Genomic DNA, 17466 nt, shown 5'->3' on the forward strand with positions numbered 1-17466 from the left:
ACTCTTGGCTTGTTTAGGAGAGGAGATGAGCTGGCAGTTCCCCACCTTAGCTAAAATTAGGTGGTCAGGGAAATCAACTGTGTTCCACCTGGTAGTTCCTGGATTTCCCAGCCCCTCTCTTGACAACACCTTTTATTTCCATTGCTATGGGTGTTCTTTTCATTTATTTATTTATTTATTCCTGGAATTCCCTATCCATGAGCACCTTGCTAGTCAGATTCCTCTGCAGGCCTCCTTCGCTTTGTCCAATTTCTCTGCTCATAGCTGTATCCTCTGGAGGGGGTGCTTGTGAGGCAGAGGAAGCTTCCAGAGCTTGCCTGTCTGCTACAAAACATGTCTAGAAAGAAAGCTAGCAGCTCAGCTTTCAGGAAGGATAGTTTGGGATGGTCTGTTCACTCCAGGCCTCTGGAGCAACAGGACTAATCAGGGTGTGCACTCCCTTGTGCCAGGGCTCCATGTGTGTCTACAAAGTGCCTCTCCCTGATGATATCACCAAGGAGGCAGGATACGACCCCAACTTTGGCATGTTCCAGGGGATCCCCAGCAATGACCCCATCAATGTGCTGGTCCGAGTCTATATCGTGCGGGTGAGTATAACCATGCAGTATGCCAAGGTGTGTTCCTATGTTCCCTTACACTACTCACACCCAGGAGCTGCTCCTGAAGCTGCAGGGATGCTGACTTTTAGTCATGATAACGTGATAACAGAGAACACCAAGGCAAAGGATGCAGCACGAGGACTGAACCAGCTCATTGATAAGGACTTGAATGGAGTGTCCCCATAGCTTTGCGCTCTAACCATTGGGCTCCTGAGCCCGTGTTAATTCTAGACACCCGGCATATCAGATGGACTGAGGTGTCTGTCCTAGTTCTCCACCTAAGACCAGCTTGGAGAACAATGTGCACCAGCCCAGACTACAAGATTCTGGTTCCTTGCATAGCCACAACACCTCAGTGAGGCACAAGCAGAGCAAACTAGGAGGAGGCAAAAGCTAGATCTGGCTGAAGGGCATGTCACCTCCTTGGACACACAGCGAGTGATCATCACTGCGGTCCAGCTAATGGGAGTCTCTTTGTATGGAGTGCACTCTGGAAAAAGTCCTTTGCGGCCCCTAAACTTGTCATTCTTGCATCCACAAGCACGTGAGTGAGGCACCCTAGCCTGGCACTAAGAGCTATCTCAACCTACTGGAAGTACCAGTATGACTCTTTGCCAACATCTTGTCCCTGTTGTTTTACAAATGCAACCTAATTTCCCCTACAGTTCCATCCAGTGCTGCATCCCATTGCCCTGTGAGGGGAAAAAGCTGAGATTGCAGTGGCAGCCACCAGTGTGGTCAGCACCACCAACATCCAGGCCTGGGTTTGTCAGTGGAAGTGTGCTGGCATGAGAATCCACTGTTGTGTGGCAAAATGGTGAAGAAGCTGAATTGGAGAGATTAGGGATACTCCCCCCTGCTTACACGAAGCCCTTGGTCCTAATAAGTCAGCGGAGAGAAAGAGAAGACAAGAGATGTCTTCTTGGCATTTCAGTCCAGTTTCTGCTGCAGATCTCTGTCTAGAGAAACCCATTTCTTTGCACTGATGAGAGAGAAGCCAAAGGAGACAGTGGTCTGTCAAAGGAGACTGGGCCTGGCATGGGTCAGCCCAGACAAACACCCCAGGTGAGGACATGGGTTAGCAAAAGGCAGGACTTATCCCTGGTTTAAATTGCCTCCCCATGTTTTGGAGGTAAAAAAAATACATAGCCACATGGCTATGGCCAGATAGGGCCAGCTGGTCTCAGGGATGGACATTAAGAGCTGTCCCTGACTTGTTCATTAACATGGACTGGGATGATGCATCTTGTCTTCTTCCAACAGGCCACAGACCTGCACCCAGCTGACATCAATGGGAAAGCTGATCCATACATTGCCATCAAGCTGGGGAAGACAGACATCAAAGACAAGGAGAACTACATCTCCAAGCAGCTGAACCCTGTCTTTGGAAAGTGAGTTGTCCCAGCCCGGTTACCTGTTTGCACCCTGAAGAGTGAGCTAAGCTCACCAGCCCTGGGACCTCCACCCCAGGCATCCCACAGCCACAGCCTGGGGTCAAAAGAGGGGACCGATCACACTGAGCTTTCCTTGCCTGCAGTGTAGGTGTCCAGGTGTCCTCATTTAAGGCATCTGCCCTTCTCTCTCAGCAATCTGGTCAACACTGTTAAGAGTGTTTAGGAGAGAGACATAGCTGATCAAGATGGACACCTACTTTAGGAAACATTAGGCCTGGACACAACTAGCAGCATCGCCTAGCTCTCCAGAGACACACAAACTGAGTTTCAGGGCTATTGGGAAGCCGGGTCAAGCAATCATCACAATCCGTCTCCTCTCTAGGGCTGCTGGTTCCAAAACAGTCCATGCAGAGAACTAGTTACAACACTAAGCTGAACGTACTGCAGTAGCACATGCAACTAAACACTCTGCAGACACTGGAGTAGACCCACCTCACCCTTCCATTTGTCTTCAGCACCATCTAAAGCCTTCAGTGACTACAGCCTCTCCTCCCTCTCCACCTGCTTTCTCTTGTCATAGGTCCTTTGACATTGAAGCCACCTTCCCTATGGAGTCCATGCTGACAGTGGCTGTGTATGACTGGGACTTGGTGGGCACCGACGACCTCATCGGAGAGACCAAGATTGACCTGGAGAACCGCTACTACAGCAAGCACCGAGCTACTTGTGGAGTGTCACAGACTTACTCCATGTATGAGCAAAGCTTTCCCTGTGCACACATCTCCTGTGATGCCTGGACCCATCTCGGTCTCATCTTCCACGCTAGGCCTCGATCTCCTGTAGGAATCTCCCTCTTTCACTGCCTGCTGATGAGGGAACCTGTGTTGTGCCCTCATTCCTAACATGGGCTTTGGGACCAGCACCCTAGGGTAGCAGCAGAGCAGGTTGTAAACAGGAGCAGAGGGCAAGAACGAAGGGGCTGAGGGCCATTGGTAGGGCTGAGCATAGAAGTGAAACCATTGCTGAAATAGCAGCTAGGCCAAGGCAGCAGAGCTTAGCCTCAGTAGTCAAGTGGAGAGCAGTGGGGATTGCAGGTCTGGAGCTGTGCAGAGTAAAGGGCCTGGGGTGGAAAGGTATTGGTAAAGCGTAGAGTTGGGGCCCAGAGGGCCCTCTCTTGCTCTGAGGTTTCCAGCCTGGAGCCTCACATCCTTCCGCTATGAATCCTGGGTCCTGAGGGGCAGTAACATTTGCCTTCTTGGCAGACAGAAATAGAATTTCTTCTTCTTCCTACAAATCTTGCTACTTCTCTGACCTTGCCCTCTTGTTAACAGACATGGTTATAACATCTGGCGTGACCCCATGAAGCCCTCCCAAATCCTGTCCAAGCTGTGCAAAGAGGGCAAGGTAGATGGGCCGCACTTTGGGCCAGGAGGAAGAGTGAAAGTCGCCAACAGGGTCTTCACCGGCCCCACAGAGATCGAAGATGAAAACGGTACCCGCCCCATGGCATGAAGGTGGGGAGGGGAGCAGGGGGCTGGGGTGTCTCCTCATCATCCAGAATTGGTTCCCATTACCCCACGCAGCATTGCAATGTCTCTCCAGCCACCTCTTTGTGTGGGGCTTGCATTATGTTACCAGCTAGCCAGTGTCTTATGGACCGCCCAGGCCAGAGAGTTGCTGTCAGAATTGCTCATGAGCATCCATGGCATGGAATCATTGAAGCTTCCTTTGAAACTTCCTCCTGGCAGTTTATGTCCAAGGAGTAATGCAGACAGCTCATCCTGGCCCCTGCAGGGTTTAGGAAGCCACTATCCACATTGCTGCATCCCCAGACATTGGCTGTGTCCAGATCACTCATATGTACTCAGCAAAGTTGAATGTAGACCAGGATGGGTGCAGAGGAGGAGGACAGCAGTGTCAACGGATACAGAGCTTACTCAGATGGGGAAAATACAGATTGGTAGGGGGTTGGGACTGTCTGTGTGAATGCGTAAGAGTAGGAAGAGGAGAAAGAGAAGCTGGGAAGTGTTGGTGCAAGGACAAGGTGGGTACAAGGAAATGGAGAGGAGGAACTACTAGGACATTCTGCTCCCTTGGAGTAGATTGGAGCTGGAAGAGGTAGCCAACAGGAGCAATGTGTGTGCAGCCTGGGGAAAGGAGATGTCAGCAGAGGTTTGCAAGCCCAGACTGGATACTCTGCTGTCAGGAAGAGTTTGGGTGCTGCTTGGGGTGAAGGAATAGGCTTGTTTGCTGCCCTTGGTGTCTCTTGTGCCCAGTTCTCCAAACTCAGTCCTCCCTTTTCCCAAACAGGACAGAAGAAGCAGACAGATGAACACCTAGCCCTGACTGCACTGCATCATTGGGAAGACATCCCACGAGCAGGCTGCAGGCTGGTCCCTGAGCACGTGGAGACACGTCCATTGCTGAACCCTGACAAGCCAGGCATTGAACAGGTCCCTACAGCCCCAGAGCAGGGGGCAAAGGCAGAGGCTGCTGAGCCTCCAAGCAGGGAAGAGAGATCTCAGCTGAGCAGACCAGCTGCAACCCACCTTGTCATAGGACACAGTGGGGAGGGAGGCAGTGTATGAAAAGTGGCACTTGGACAGAACAGCTCTTACCACTCTGCCTGTTGATCCCGCTGACTAAATCTTCAATGCCTCTTCATCGCCAGCTGGCATCTATTTCATTACCCCAAGTCTCTGGGTCCCCTGCCTCCCCCAGGGCTGTGCTCTTCTTTCTCAGCACATGCCATGCTAGGAAAAACTGCTCTAAATGGGAGCAGAAAGGACAAACGGCACAGTGGAGGCCTGCCCAGCCCCACATCTAGCAGGGTTCAGTGTGGTGCTGCAGGCCTTGCACTGCCTTGACAGGCCCGGCACAGCCTTACTGACGCTGAAGGGCAGGAGGAGCTGGGGGGAATGCTGCGGGCATCTTTGGGAAAGGAGGGCCTGAGAGACCTGACTGTACCTCTCCAACCTTGCAGGGTCGCCTGGAGATGTGGGTAGACATGTTCCCCATGGATATGCCGGCACCAGGTCCCGCCATTGATATTTCCCCCAGGAAACCAAAGAAGTAAGGAATCTCCCAGCCAACAAAGCCCAGCGAAAAACTTGTGGCTGGGGATGAAGCCCTGCTTCTACCCTATTCTACTGCTTCTCCATGGCCCACCTTGGCATAGCCATCTGCCTTGGAACCCCAACCCTGCTGGCATGTCCAGAAATCCCAACACTGGAAGCATCAGATGATGTCTTCCCCTTCCCCACCAGCTGTGGAGCTGCTCCTGCAGGATGGTATCCCATCTGCTCAGTTCTCTGCAGCTCCTGATCTCTCTGTGTATGTCTAGACTCTGAACTTAGATTCTTAGCTAGTTCCTGATGTGGGGAGTGGGAAGACCAATGCACCCAGCCCCAGGGGCAGGGGTTACACTAGGTCAGGGCATCCACAAGCCCTTTCCTGGAGGGAAGAGTTTCCCGGAGTGATTGAGGCTCGAGGCAAGGAAAAGCCCTGGCACCAGGTTGGTCAGTGGGATAGACATGGTAATCAAAGTAGGACAGATCAGGCAGCAGTCACAGAAATAGAGAGTTCTTCATGCCATTCCTGTCCTCTCCCCCTCTCCCCTCTGATGCTCAGCCCATCTAGACATCATTTAGAGCAGATAGTGTGCCCTGTTAGCTATGAGAAGTATCCTTTTGTTGTTTGGACAAGTGCTAGGTGCTGCGGTGGCATAGCACAGAGCAAGGTCTCACCCACAGGAGCGGGCAAGAAGGTGCTAGTGCTGAGGATGGCAGGAATCTTAGTCCCACAGCAGTCCCTGGCACTTCAAGCCATGTAATGTTGTTGTGGCTGCATGGCTGCATTTCTCTGTCACTGTCCCCGAGCCCTTCTCCAGCCCATCCACATTGCAGCTGCTTGCAGTCCCAGGAAACTGGCTTCTGCTGTTCCTCTGCCAACTCCAACTGGAGCTGGTTTATCCATCACCAAAATTCCCAAGCAAACCAAGTGTGGCTGCGAAGCTCAGTTGACTGCACGCAAAAGGCAAAGCTGGGAGTATCTTGCTGTTAAGTCTCCTTACTAGAGTCCTAGGAAACAGAGTGATGCCCAGTAGACTGCCCAGGACATGGGAGCAGGCACAGCCCTTGGAGGGGACTACTGAAGGCAGAGACAAATTCTCCCGTTTCCAGGAGGGCGTCTCTGATGGGTAAGGTGGGGAAAGAAGGAAAAGAGCTAGACTCAGACCATTTTGCAGGGCCAGAAGACCCCACTGTAACTACAAATCTATTTAAGACTAAGCCTGTGCTGTCTCCTAGAGCCTTTGGGTTGGGCCATGCAGTAGTTCAGAGCAGATGAAGACAAAAATCCCTCTGTTGCTCCGCTGACCCTGCCTGGACTGCATCCCATCTCAGGCACGATTCTCCTCTGTGTTTCTGGCCTCTTGGTCCCTAGGACAAGACCCCTGCAATAGAGCCCTATGGTGGGCATGCCTGGCCCCAGTTTGCTGCAGCATTACCCCATTCCCTTCTGCCCACCCCACCTCCTCCAGCCCGTTCCCACTCTTCCCCATGCCTTACCTCCTTGTCTCCCTTCCTCCTGACAGATACGAGCTTAGAGTGATAGTGTGGAACACAGACGAGGTCATCCTGGAGGACGATGACTACTTCACTGGCGAGAAATCCAGTGACATTTTTGTCAGGGGGTATGTACAGTGTGGCCAGCCAGTGTCACCTCTTCTACTTCTCTCAAGGGGGGTCCTGCTGCTCACTTAGGCCCCAAGGCTGGTTGTGGACAGGGGTGTCCGTGATGCAGCCATGAAGGGCTTCCACAGGGGGAGGGCCAGAGAGCGGCAATGGTCTTGTTGCATTTTGTGCTCTGTCTCTGCCTCTTAGTCTCTCTTGCTGGCTGCTTGATCTGCCGCATGTGTTTGTGCTGCCTGGCCTGGTTGCCCAGCTTCAGGCTGTGAGTCATTATCTGGAACACTGATGAAGTGGTTTTGGAAGATGATGCTTTCCTGGTGGGAGAAAAGATGTCTGGCATCTATGTTGGGGGAAATGGCCAGGGCCTTGCTGCTTGGTCTCTTTTGTCCCTCTCCCCTTGGACAGGACCTGAGCACAGGCTGTTCCTCTGCTTGTCTGTCCCTCAAGTCTGCTTCCCCAAATTCATAACTCCTGGCAGACACAGTGCCTCTGTCCCCCTTGGTTCTGGTCTTGGTGGCCTCAGCTGGCTCTTCAGCCTAACACACCTCCACTTCTAGCATCTCGATCCAGATCCCAGTTAGTTTCCTGGCAATCCTATCTCTGTTTCGCTCTCATCCAGCAGCCAGGGAGAACCGCTTCCAAAACGTGCCAGTTGCAGAAACAAGGGAATTCACACCTTCACATACCAATTCTTCACAAAACATTTCTCTGCTGAGAAGCCAGCATATAGCTAAATCCAGGGGGGTGGAGAAGCTAATTTGTAGCTCTAGATATGATGTTCTGTTCCTGGAGGCACCCATTAAAATTCCAGTCTTCCACGCTGTCAGACCCTGCTGACCCTCACCATATTCAGCATGGGGCAGGTGCTGCTTATGGACCATCTCGGAATGAGCCCTGGCCCAAGATTTACCTTAACATGCTTGTGAGACACTTTTCTCCTGTCTCATCTACCAGGGCTCTGAGACTGGCTCTCAACATGGGCTCCACCTACTTTGGACACTGAATTTCCCTTTCCTGTCCCTGCAGAGCTGCCTAGACTGTCCTGCTTAAGCAAGAGAGGATTTGGATTTCCCAGATTGCCAACTAAGATCCCTTCACTCATGTTACATTGACACACACAGGTTAAGACACAACTAGATTATAGTGCAGGGATCAGCTGGCAAGAAAACAAGCTTTTTCCAAAGGCTTAAACCCTGTGGCATGGCAAAGATGCATGAGGAGGAAGGCCAAAACAATGTAGCAACATCTAAAGCTGATGCACAGTGATTTGCCACATCTCTGCTAAACCACTCGGTGCTTCCTAAAAGCTACACTGCTGCTCTGCAGCCTTGTCTGCTGAGGCCAGGTCTCCTCCTCTTGCACCACATGCTACTCTTAGAGAACCAGTTCCATTTTCTGTCTCTGGTCCCACTTGCCCAGTGCAGTGGAGGCTTGCTTAGGGCTGCGCATCCAGTGCCTCCCTCTGCATTCCCTGTGCCATGCTATGCAAAGGGCAGGTGCCCTTGGAGCTATGAACTTTAATGTGCTGGAAGGACCCATGCTCTCTGCATCATTCATGCCACTGCTGCATACCAGCTGACCTGTGAAAGAGGTGTGCATGTACGTGTGCGTGAGGGGGACAAGGTCTTGTCACTGTCTGTTTCAAGGCAGGTGAGTAGGTGGTTTGTGCACGTGTGGCTTTTCTGCAATGGCTCTCAATCTGAAATGCAACAGACCTTCCCTGTGTGCATGAGGTGGGATCGCTTACCTCGTGTGTTTTGTGGGGCAGAGCAGGGTGTCAGCATGCTCAGAGTCCAGGGCAACAACCCTGTCCTAAGTGTCTAAGCACGGATCCATGTCCCTGCTGGCTGCAGCCCCTTGGGACCAACAGATGCACAAAACTGAGAGCACCTTGAGGAAAAGAGGTGTCTTGTCCTGTCAAAGGAGCTAGAGAGCATTCAAAATCTTTAAAATGAAGCTCTGTTTCCCCTATGACTGAGACTTGCTGGTGCAGAGCAATAGCCACATCCCTTTTGCCCAAAGATTTCTGCTGGCTGGAGCCAGAAAATTGGAGACACAAACGTATGTGATGGCAAGGCCAGCATATTCACCCTGTCTCCAAGGCCCACAGAACTGGGATCCCACTATCTCCAGTAGAGGAGTGTCTACCTGAGCTGGGCACCTCAGGTGCCTTAGCTGGAGATCTGGTCACTAGAGACAACCCCGGCCTAAAACACATGCTGCATCAGGCCCTCAGTCCCTCTGATGGGCATGGGCTGGGATAGAGGTACACTGATACAGGGAGCCTGATAAGTGGCACGGACAGAGCTGCCTCTGCACGGACACCTGATGTCAGGAGTGGTCAAACTACCCCATGCTAGGGTGAGATGGTCTCTACAGCCTCACCCAGGCCTGAATGCTCCACCAGGGCAGGCAGGATGAGGACATCCTTCCAGCAAGCTCTGCTCCAGACTTCCCAGCAGTGCTCTCTGCTCCTTTCCATCTCCCTAACATCCCCCCGCCCAGAGAAAGACCCCTGATAACCAGCTTGCATTTCTCTCCCTCAATCACCATTTCGCTTGAAGAGGCTGCCATGTTGATTTGAGTAACCCCAGCCCATTGCTCATGATTCTTGAGTCCTTCCAGTCTGTCCATGCCTTGCTGGCCTGGAGGCATCCCAGCTGCATGCCCAGGATGGCCCTGTGCCCTCTCCTCCCTCCTGCTAATGTGTGCCACACCTCTGGGCACTTCAGGTGGCTGAAGGGCCAGCAGGAGGACAAGCAAGACACAGACGTTCATTATCACTCGCTCACCGGTGAAGGCAACTTCAACTGGCGCTATATTTTCCCCTTCGACTACCTGATGGCAGAGGAGAAGATTGTCATCTCCAAGAAGGAGTCCATGTTCTCCTGGGATGAGACTGAGTACAAGATCCCAGCTCGCCTCACCCTACAGGTCTGGGATGCCGACCACTTCTCAGCTGATGATTTCCTCGGTAAGTGGGGAGGGCCAGCTGAGCTGGGGTGACAGGCAAGCTGGGGGTGGGGAGTCACATGGCTGGTGGAGCAGGGAGGGATGTGGGGCGGGACAAGATGTATGTAGGCACAGAGCATGGAAGGACAGCCCTAGTCCTTAAGCCAGCTACGCCCTACAAACCCCTTTGGATGCTACAGCTAAGAACAGGTAGGATGAGAGCCCTTGTCTTCATGCTGCTGTTGAAAGGCTGATCCTGTACCGAAGACACCATCTTTTTACCTTAGTTCCCAACCTGGGATCTTTGTGCCCAAGTTAGCTGTGGAGTGTAGAGTGGCTGGAAGCCATGGCCACTTGATGGAGAGGGGGAGAGGATGTGGGGACATGACCTCAAAAGCACGATGTGGTGGGGAGATCAGAGGCTGCATGGCCACAGATATGTGGGAGGCTCCCAGGACACCCAGCTCAGAAATGCTCCCTGAAGCAGGAAATGCTGGCCTATCCCACCTCCAGCCAAAGACTCCCTGTTCGAGGTGCCACCATCTGTGCTTCCTCCTCTCCTCCCAGGGGCAATCGAGTTAGACCTGAACCGCTTTCCCCGGGGAGCCAAGACTGCGAAGCAGTGCAGCCTGGAGATGGTGACAAATGAGGCAGAGCTGCCCATGATCTCCATCTTCAAGCAGAAGCGAGTGAAGGGCTGGTGGCCCTTCGTGGCCAGGGATGAAAATGATGAGCTGGAGATAACGGTAAGGATGGGGAGAGGTGGGGGGGATTTGCTGTCCTGGAGACTGCATCCTCTGCGTATGTGGAGGCCCCTTTGCACCCTTCCTACTTGCCTCTGCTAGATCAGGCCCCCCCTGCTCACCACGTCCCTGCTTGGCAGTCTCTGGGGGCTGAGGCGGGGAGCACTGCCCGTGTCGCAGCAGGTCTCTCTCTGCTCCCTGCAGGGGAAAGTCGAGGCTGAACTACACCTCCTGACCGCAGAGGAGGCAGAGAAATCCCCTGCTGGGCTGGCTCGCAATGAGCCCGACCCACTGGAGAAACCCAAGTAAGTAGGAGACCCTTCTCCCCAGCAGATGCCTGGGCTTGGGAAAGAGGCTGCATCAAGTGGTTCCCAGGGAGGTAGCCAGTTGTGGGGAGGTGAGGAGGGGTCACATATCTGGGGGGGTGTAGGAATGAGGGCTGTAGGCAGGGTGCTGGAGGTAAAAGGGGCAGAAGCATCTCTCCTGGTTGACCTCACTGCCCTCTACTCACTTCCCTGCCTGCCTTTCCTTATTCTCTTCCTCATCTCTCTCCCTTCCTAACTCCACTCTCATTTCCCAGCCCCCCACCTCCTCTTCCTCCCCTCTGGTGATAGTTGCAAGGACATCAGCTTCTTCTGCCCCCCTTCCCCCAAGTCCCTGCATTACTCCTTCTGGCACAAAATCTGCTGGCTTTTCTTGGAAACCTTCCTGATCCTCAGGATCAGGCTCTTTCATTCCACAAAGGCTTGTCCAGGCAAGGAGACTGTGGGGCTCCCTCACAGTGCCCCTCTCCATCGCCAGCTGGGCTTGTAAGAGGAAAGGCAGGGCTGTGCCAGGGTGAGAGCAGGCTGCAGTGAGCCAGGAGGGATCATGCACTCGGGCAGCCACAGGGAGAGTCACATCTGGGTGGGCACGGTTGCTGTGCCTCCAACCCAGAGAGAGCCCGCTGCAGCCTGGGCTGGCTGGCTGGGACATAACGCTGCCACCGCATTTGCTCACATGGCCACTGCTCTGGTTGTACAGCTGGTTGTGCCTGCCCTTTCCGTGGCTATGGCATTCCTGACAGGTGTTTACTTTCCCAACAGCCGCCCAGACACATCCTTCATCTGGTTCCTCAACCCTCTCAAGTCCATCAAATACCTCATCTGCACCCGCTACAAGTGGCTCATCATCAAAATTGTGCTGGCCCTACTGCTCCTCATCATGGTGGCCCTCTTCCTCTACAGCATGCCAGGCTACATGGTCAAGAAGCTCCTGGGAGCGTGAAGCCTCCCCCACACTCCCAGCCCAGCGCCACCACCTGCCCCAGCCCTCTGCCCTTCTCCTCCCCTCTGCCCTGCAGCAGCCCTGGGGGACAGCTTCTTGCCGCTGCTGTGTCTCCTCTTTTGCCTTTCTGCTTTGTGGATCCCTTTCTTGGCTTTACTCTCAGAGAAATGGTGTTGGAGAACGGCTCCAGTCCCAAGGCTCTACTGTAACCCTCATCTGAGTTGGCAGAGATGCCTAGGTAGCTACTATGGGGCACCCATGCTGGGGGTCTCAGATGCCTTCACCCAATGGGGGAAGAGACCAGCATCCCCCTCCCCCCCCCTCCAGGGCAGCTCACCCCCCTCTGCCCTGGCAGAAAGCAGAGCAAGCGCTAGAGTTGCATTGCTGGAGCTCTGGGAACGCTGCCTAAATGCCTGCTCATGGGACACTTCAAAACAGCGATGAAACAGTGACCTGGGGCAGAGCAGCCAGAGCTAGCTGGGAGCATGCAGGCCCTCTGGCCTGAGGACGAGGCACAGAGAAGTCCCAATGCTTGCCCTCCATGCTAGCACTGCCGCTGCCCCCCTGGTAGCCCTGAAGGTCACTGCCCCTGATCGCAGGGGCTGATCCCACCACTGGGGGCACCAGCCACCAGCAGTAGTCAAGACTGGGCAGAGCCCCTGGACTCTGCAAGGGGCAGACCTGGCTGGCCCATCCCCAGAGAGGTTTCCAGCAGCTCAAACATCTTTCTAAGGCCACAGAGCCAGCAGTGGTGGTGGGACTTCCCTGGAGGCTCACAAGGAGCCAGGTTCTCTGGCTCACCGTGGCCACTGGTTTACTGGTTTATTTTGTACTCGTCACTATTTATCGGGTCTGGGGCGTTTCTTGCTGTGTATATTGGGGGAGGGAGGGAAGGAAGGAAGGAAGGAGGGAAGGGCTCTTTCCTCAGCCCACTGTGATTTTAAGCTGTTGAAGACCCACCTTTCTTGGCTTCAAGTGTGCAAGACCCTTACTCACTACCTGGGGAATTCTTGGGGTTGTTTTAAGGATGATACTGTTTTGATCTGTCAATAAAAGTTGGTTTAAGCTCTTCCAGAGGAGCTGCTGTCTGCCACTGCCCTCCATTACCCAGCCACACATGCCCTGGGGGTTCGTCCTCAGCCCCCAGTGCAGATTGGGCCCCCACGGCAGAAACTCACTGCCCACTGGGTAGTGAATATGGATCTCTAACGCCACCATAGAATCCAGAACAGTTTAGGTGGTCAGGAACCTCTGCAGATCTCCTAGCCCAAACCTCTGCTCAAAGCTAGGCCAGTAGAGCAGGTTGCTCATGGCCACGTCCAGTCAGGTTTTTAAATCTCCAATGATGGAGACTCTACAGTCTCTCTGAGGAAGCCATTTCAGTGTTCAACCACCCTCGCAGTGAAGAAGTATTTTCTTATATTTAAGTGCAATTTCCTGTATTCCACATTGTGTCGATTGCCACTTGTCCTGTCACTCAGCACTCCTGAGAGGAGTCTTGCTCTCTCTTCTCTACCCCCCAGCCCCATCACACGCTGATAAGATCCTCCTGAGCCTTCTCTTCTCCAGGCTGAACAGTCGCAGCTCTCTCAAGCTCTCTTTGTATCACAGATGCTCCAGTCCCTTATCATGTTCATAGTCCTTCACTGCATTTTCTCCAGTATGTCCATGCCTCTCTTGTACTGGGGAGACCAAAACTCGACATTTCAGTACTGTGAGGGGAAGGATCCCCTTTGTGGACCTGTTTGCAACGCTCTTCCTAATGCAGCTCATGACGCTGTTGGCCTTTCCAGCTATTTGGAGACCTGTAGCTAGCACTGTCCTCCCGAGTTCACCACTGTGTCCAGCCTTGTTCAATTTATTCCTCAATGACTTGGATGAGGGAACAGAGTGCCTCCTCAGCAAGTTGGCTTGTGATCCCAAGGTTGGAGGAGTGGCTGATACATCAGAAAGCTCCACTGCCATTCAGAGAGACCTGGACAGACTGGAGAAACAGGTGGAGAGGAACCTCCTGAAGTTCAACAAGGGCAAGTGCAGGGTCCTGCACCTAGGGAGGAATAACCCCACGCACCAGCACAAGCTGGGGGCTGACCTTCTGGAGAACAGCTCTGCAGAGAAGGACCTGGGAGTCCTCGTGGACAACAAGTTGACCATGAGCCAGCAAGGTGCCCTTGTGGCCAAGAAGGCCAATGGTCTGCTGGGGTGCATTAGGAAGCGTGTTGCCAGCAGGTGGAGGGAGGTGATCCTGCCCCTCTGCTCAGCCCTGGGGAGGCCTCATCTCGAGTCCTGTGTCCAGTCCTGGGCTCCCCAGGACAAGAGAGACATGGAGCTACTGGAGAGTCCAGCATAGGGCTACGCGGATGATCAGAAGGCTGGAGCATCTGCCCTACGAGGAACGGCTGTGAGAGCTGGGCCTGTTTAGCCTGGGGAAGAGAAGACCGAGAGGGGATCTTATCAATATCTACAAATACCTTAAGGGAAGGTGTCAAGGGAATGGGGCCAGATTCATTTCAGTGGTGCCATGAGACAGGACACAAGGCAACTGGCATAAACTGAAACACAGGAACTTACACCCAAACATGAAAAGGAATTTCTTGACTGTGATGAGTGACAAAAGCCCCGGAAGAGGTTGCCCAGAGACCTTGTGAAGTCTCCTTTTCTGGAGATATTCAAAACCCACCCAGATGCAATCTAACATGCTCTAGGTGACCCTGCTTGAGGGTCCTCAGCTGCACAGGGTGCAAAGGAGACGCTCGTTGCAAGCCAGGCGGGCCACGAGAGCCCGCTCGCACAGAGCCTGCGGGCAGTGCACGGGGTGCGGGCGCTGGGCAAGGTGCTGGGGGAGACGTGACTGCTGGCGCTGCCCGCACGGGCGGGACCCAGGGGTCCGGCACGGTCACGCAAAGGCCAGGGCCTTCGCCCGGGCCTGGCAGCGGGGGCTCTCCGGGGGTGCTGGGGCTGGGCTGGCCGGGGCTGGCCTGGCCTCGTGGCCGCCGTGCTGGGAACTGTTGGTGTTTGGGTGGCAGCAGCGTCAGCCCAGCCCGCGGGTGCCATCGCCGCCCCAGGGTGTCGGGCTGGTTTCACTGTCGCATCACAGCCCCGGGGTCTTTCTGGAGCTGGGGCCGGGCCGCCCCGGGGTCACTTTGCCTGCGAGCGAGCGAGCGAGTCAGCGAGCAAGCGAGCCAGCGGGCGAAGGTCGCGGCTGCGAGCTGCGACGAAGGAGCAGGGCAGCGGGGTGAGCGCCGGCTCCCGGGCTCTTCCCCAGTCTCTCCTGCCCTCGTGGCGGTCTCCCGGGGCTCGGTGGCCACCTCAGATCCCACAGACCGCTGCACGCTGCCGCCCCAAAGCCCCGCACGGGCGCTGGCCGGCACGTCCATCACGCCGCAGCACACCCGGGCCCCCGTCCCGCGCGCGGGAGCGGAGGAGCCGGCGGCAGCCCCGGGGACGGCGGAGGTGGGAGGGCACGAGCGCCCGGCCCCACGCCAGGAGCCCGGGGGCGCGCGGCGGCACCGCGGGAGAGGGGAGGCGGGTGAGACGGGCAGAGCAGCGCCAAAGGGCTCCTGGGGCAAGGCAGCCCGGGACACGGGCTCTCGGCACCCGCCGCAGAGCTCCGGGCAGCGCTGGCCACGGGGGCTTTCTCCCACTCACCCACCCACCGCCCCCTCAGCACAGACCCCCTCCCTGCCCAGGGCAGCCCGGGGCCACAGAGCTCTCTGCAGCCTCTGCTTGCGTCCGGGGCAGCACTGGGCTGCGCTGGGCTGCACTGGGCAGTGCTGGGCTGCTGAGGGGCCTTTGGCAGCCCCTTAGGAGGTTCTGCCGCAGGCTGAGCAGGAAAGGGGAGGCCCTGGGCTGCCCCAGGCGTCAGGAGCCACCTCTGGGAAGCAGAGGGCTGGGCACCCACGGGCACCTCTGCAGCAGAGCAGCAGCAGCTGCCGCTCGCTCCCCACACTGAGGCACAAGTGTCCTTCAGCTCCATGGCGCTGGGCATGCACCAACTGGGGTGAGAAACTCCCCGGAGCTGGGGAGCTCCTGCAAGAGGAGGCTGACAGCCATTCCCCAAACTCAACCCAAAGCAAGTTGATGTGACCCCCTCCTGCTCTTTCCCACCACAACTTCACTCTGCATCTATCTCCTCCCTGCAGCCCCACAAGCACCCCTAGGTGAGTGCCCAAGGGGCCTGGCCAGGGTCACTGCTGCGCACAACGGAGCACGAGCAGTGTCTGGGACGTGTTCCAGTGGCCCACACCTTGGTGTGGACTGGCGATGGCATCTCCTTCGTGTATCTCCCCTTTCCTTGAGAGCCAAGGCTTGGCTTTCCCTTGGCTGGCACTGGGTGCTGCTTGGCCTCCCACCCTCCCTTCCCTCAGTTTGCCTCCACTTTAGTAGTTGCCTGCTACTCCACCACTGAAGTCTCATGCTGCAAGTCTCTGTCCCTGCTCTGGCTGCCGGGCACAGGGCTCGTAGGAGGAGGCACAGCCAAGGGCACATGCTGCCACCTTGCTGCCATCCCACCTCTGAGTGCCTGCAGGCCCCTCTGTCCTGGGACTCGGCAGCTGCAGCCTCAGGCACAGGGAGGCGTGGGAGGCTCTGCTAATGGCACTGCTCGTGGCAGCAGCGATGTCTCCCTGACCGTTTTCCCCAGGGCCAGCTCACCACATGACGACAGAAAGCTCTTGCATGGCCATAATTCCTCTAGTCCTACTGCCCTGCTCAAGCAGGACAACCAAGAACATGCTGCCCAGAACCCTCACCAGATGGCTTTGGAATCTCTCCAAGGGTGAAAACTTTCAAACTGGTCTGGGTAACCTGTTTCCTTATATTCAGACAGACCTTCCTGTGTTTGTGCCCACTGCCTACCACTGGTCACCACCGAGAAGAGTCTGGGCCCATGCTCTCAAAACCCTCCCTTCAGATGCTTATATACATTGATGAGATGCCCCAAGTCTTCTCTTCCCCAGGCTAAACAGGCCCAGCTCTTGCAGCTGTTCCTCGTAGGGCAGGTGCTCCAGTCCCCTCATCATCTTTGTAGTGCTATGCTGGACTCTCTCCAGTAGCTCCATGTCTCTCTTGGACTGGGGAGCCCAGAACTGGACGCGATACTCGAGATGAGGCCTCCCCAGGGCTGAGCAGAGGGGCAGGATCACCTCCCTCCACCTGCTGGCAACACGCTTCCCAATGCACCCCAGGAGACCATTGGCCTTCTTGGCCACAAGGGCACATTGCTGGCTCATGGTCAACTTGTCATCCGCCAGCACTCCCAGGTCTTTCTCTGCAGAGCTGTTCTCCCAGCTTGTGCTGGTGCGTGGGGTTATTCCTCCCTAGGTGCAGGACCCTGCTCTTGCCCTTGTTGAACCTCAGGAGGTTCCTCTCTGCCCAGCTCTCCAGCCTGTTGTGGTCTCTCTGAATGGCAGCACAGCCCTCAAGTCTATCAGCCACTCCTCCAACTTTGGGATCACAAGCCAACTTGCTGAGGAGGCACTTTGTCCCCTCACCCAAGCCATTGAGGAATAAATTGAACAAGGCTGGACACAGTGGTGACCCCGGGGCAACATCACTAGCTACAGGCTTTCAACTAAACTCTGTGCCACTGGTGACGACCCTCTGAGCTCTGCCTTTCAGCCAGTTCTCAAGCCACCTCACTGGCTGCTCATCTAGCCTGCACTTCCTGGGCTGGCCCAGGAGGATGTTATGGGAGAGCGTGTCCAAAGCTTTGTAGAAGTCAAGGGAGACAATATCCACTGCACCCCCCTCATCTATCCCGTCAGTCACAGAAGGCTTTCAGATTGGTTAGCATGCTTTGCCCTTGGGAATCCACCATCTT

The 17466-nt window shown here is 55.3% G+C and overlaps 1 protein-coding gene across 1 annotated transcript in view; it reads left to right on the plus strand.

Moving 5' to 3' along the window:
* The window catches only part of OTOF (otoferlin), a 110802-nt gene extending 99157 nt beyond the window's left edge, over nt 1–11645 (plus strand). Inside the window, exons 36-46 of the mRNA XM_062571252.1 lie at nt 450–587; nt 1863–1990; nt 2574–2744; nt 3325–3485; nt 4304–4446; nt 4977–5065; nt 6588–6686; nt 9417–9658; nt 10204–10382; nt 10584–10684; nt 11465–11645. Of these exons, the coding sequence (XP_062427236.1) occupies nt 450–587; nt 1863–1990; nt 2574–2744; nt 3325–3485; nt 4304–4446; nt 4977–5065; nt 6588–6686; nt 9417–9658; nt 10204–10382; nt 10584–10684; nt 11465–11645 (1632 nt within the window). The remainder of the gene's footprint in view (nt 1–449; nt 588–1862; nt 1991–2573; nt 2745–3324; nt 3486–4303; nt 4447–4976; nt 5066–6587; nt 6687–9416; nt 9659–10203; nt 10383–10583; nt 10685–11464) is intronic.
* The last annotated feature ends 5821 nt before the right edge of the window (nt 11646–17466 follow it).

Source organism: Rhea pennata, chromosome 3 (assembly GCF_028389875.1).
Source record: "Rhea pennata isolate bPtePen1 chromosome 3, bPtePen1.pri, whole genome shotgun sequence".
NCBI classification, from domain to species: Eukaryota; Metazoa; Chordata; class Aves; order Rheiformes; family Rheidae; genus Rhea; species Rhea pennata.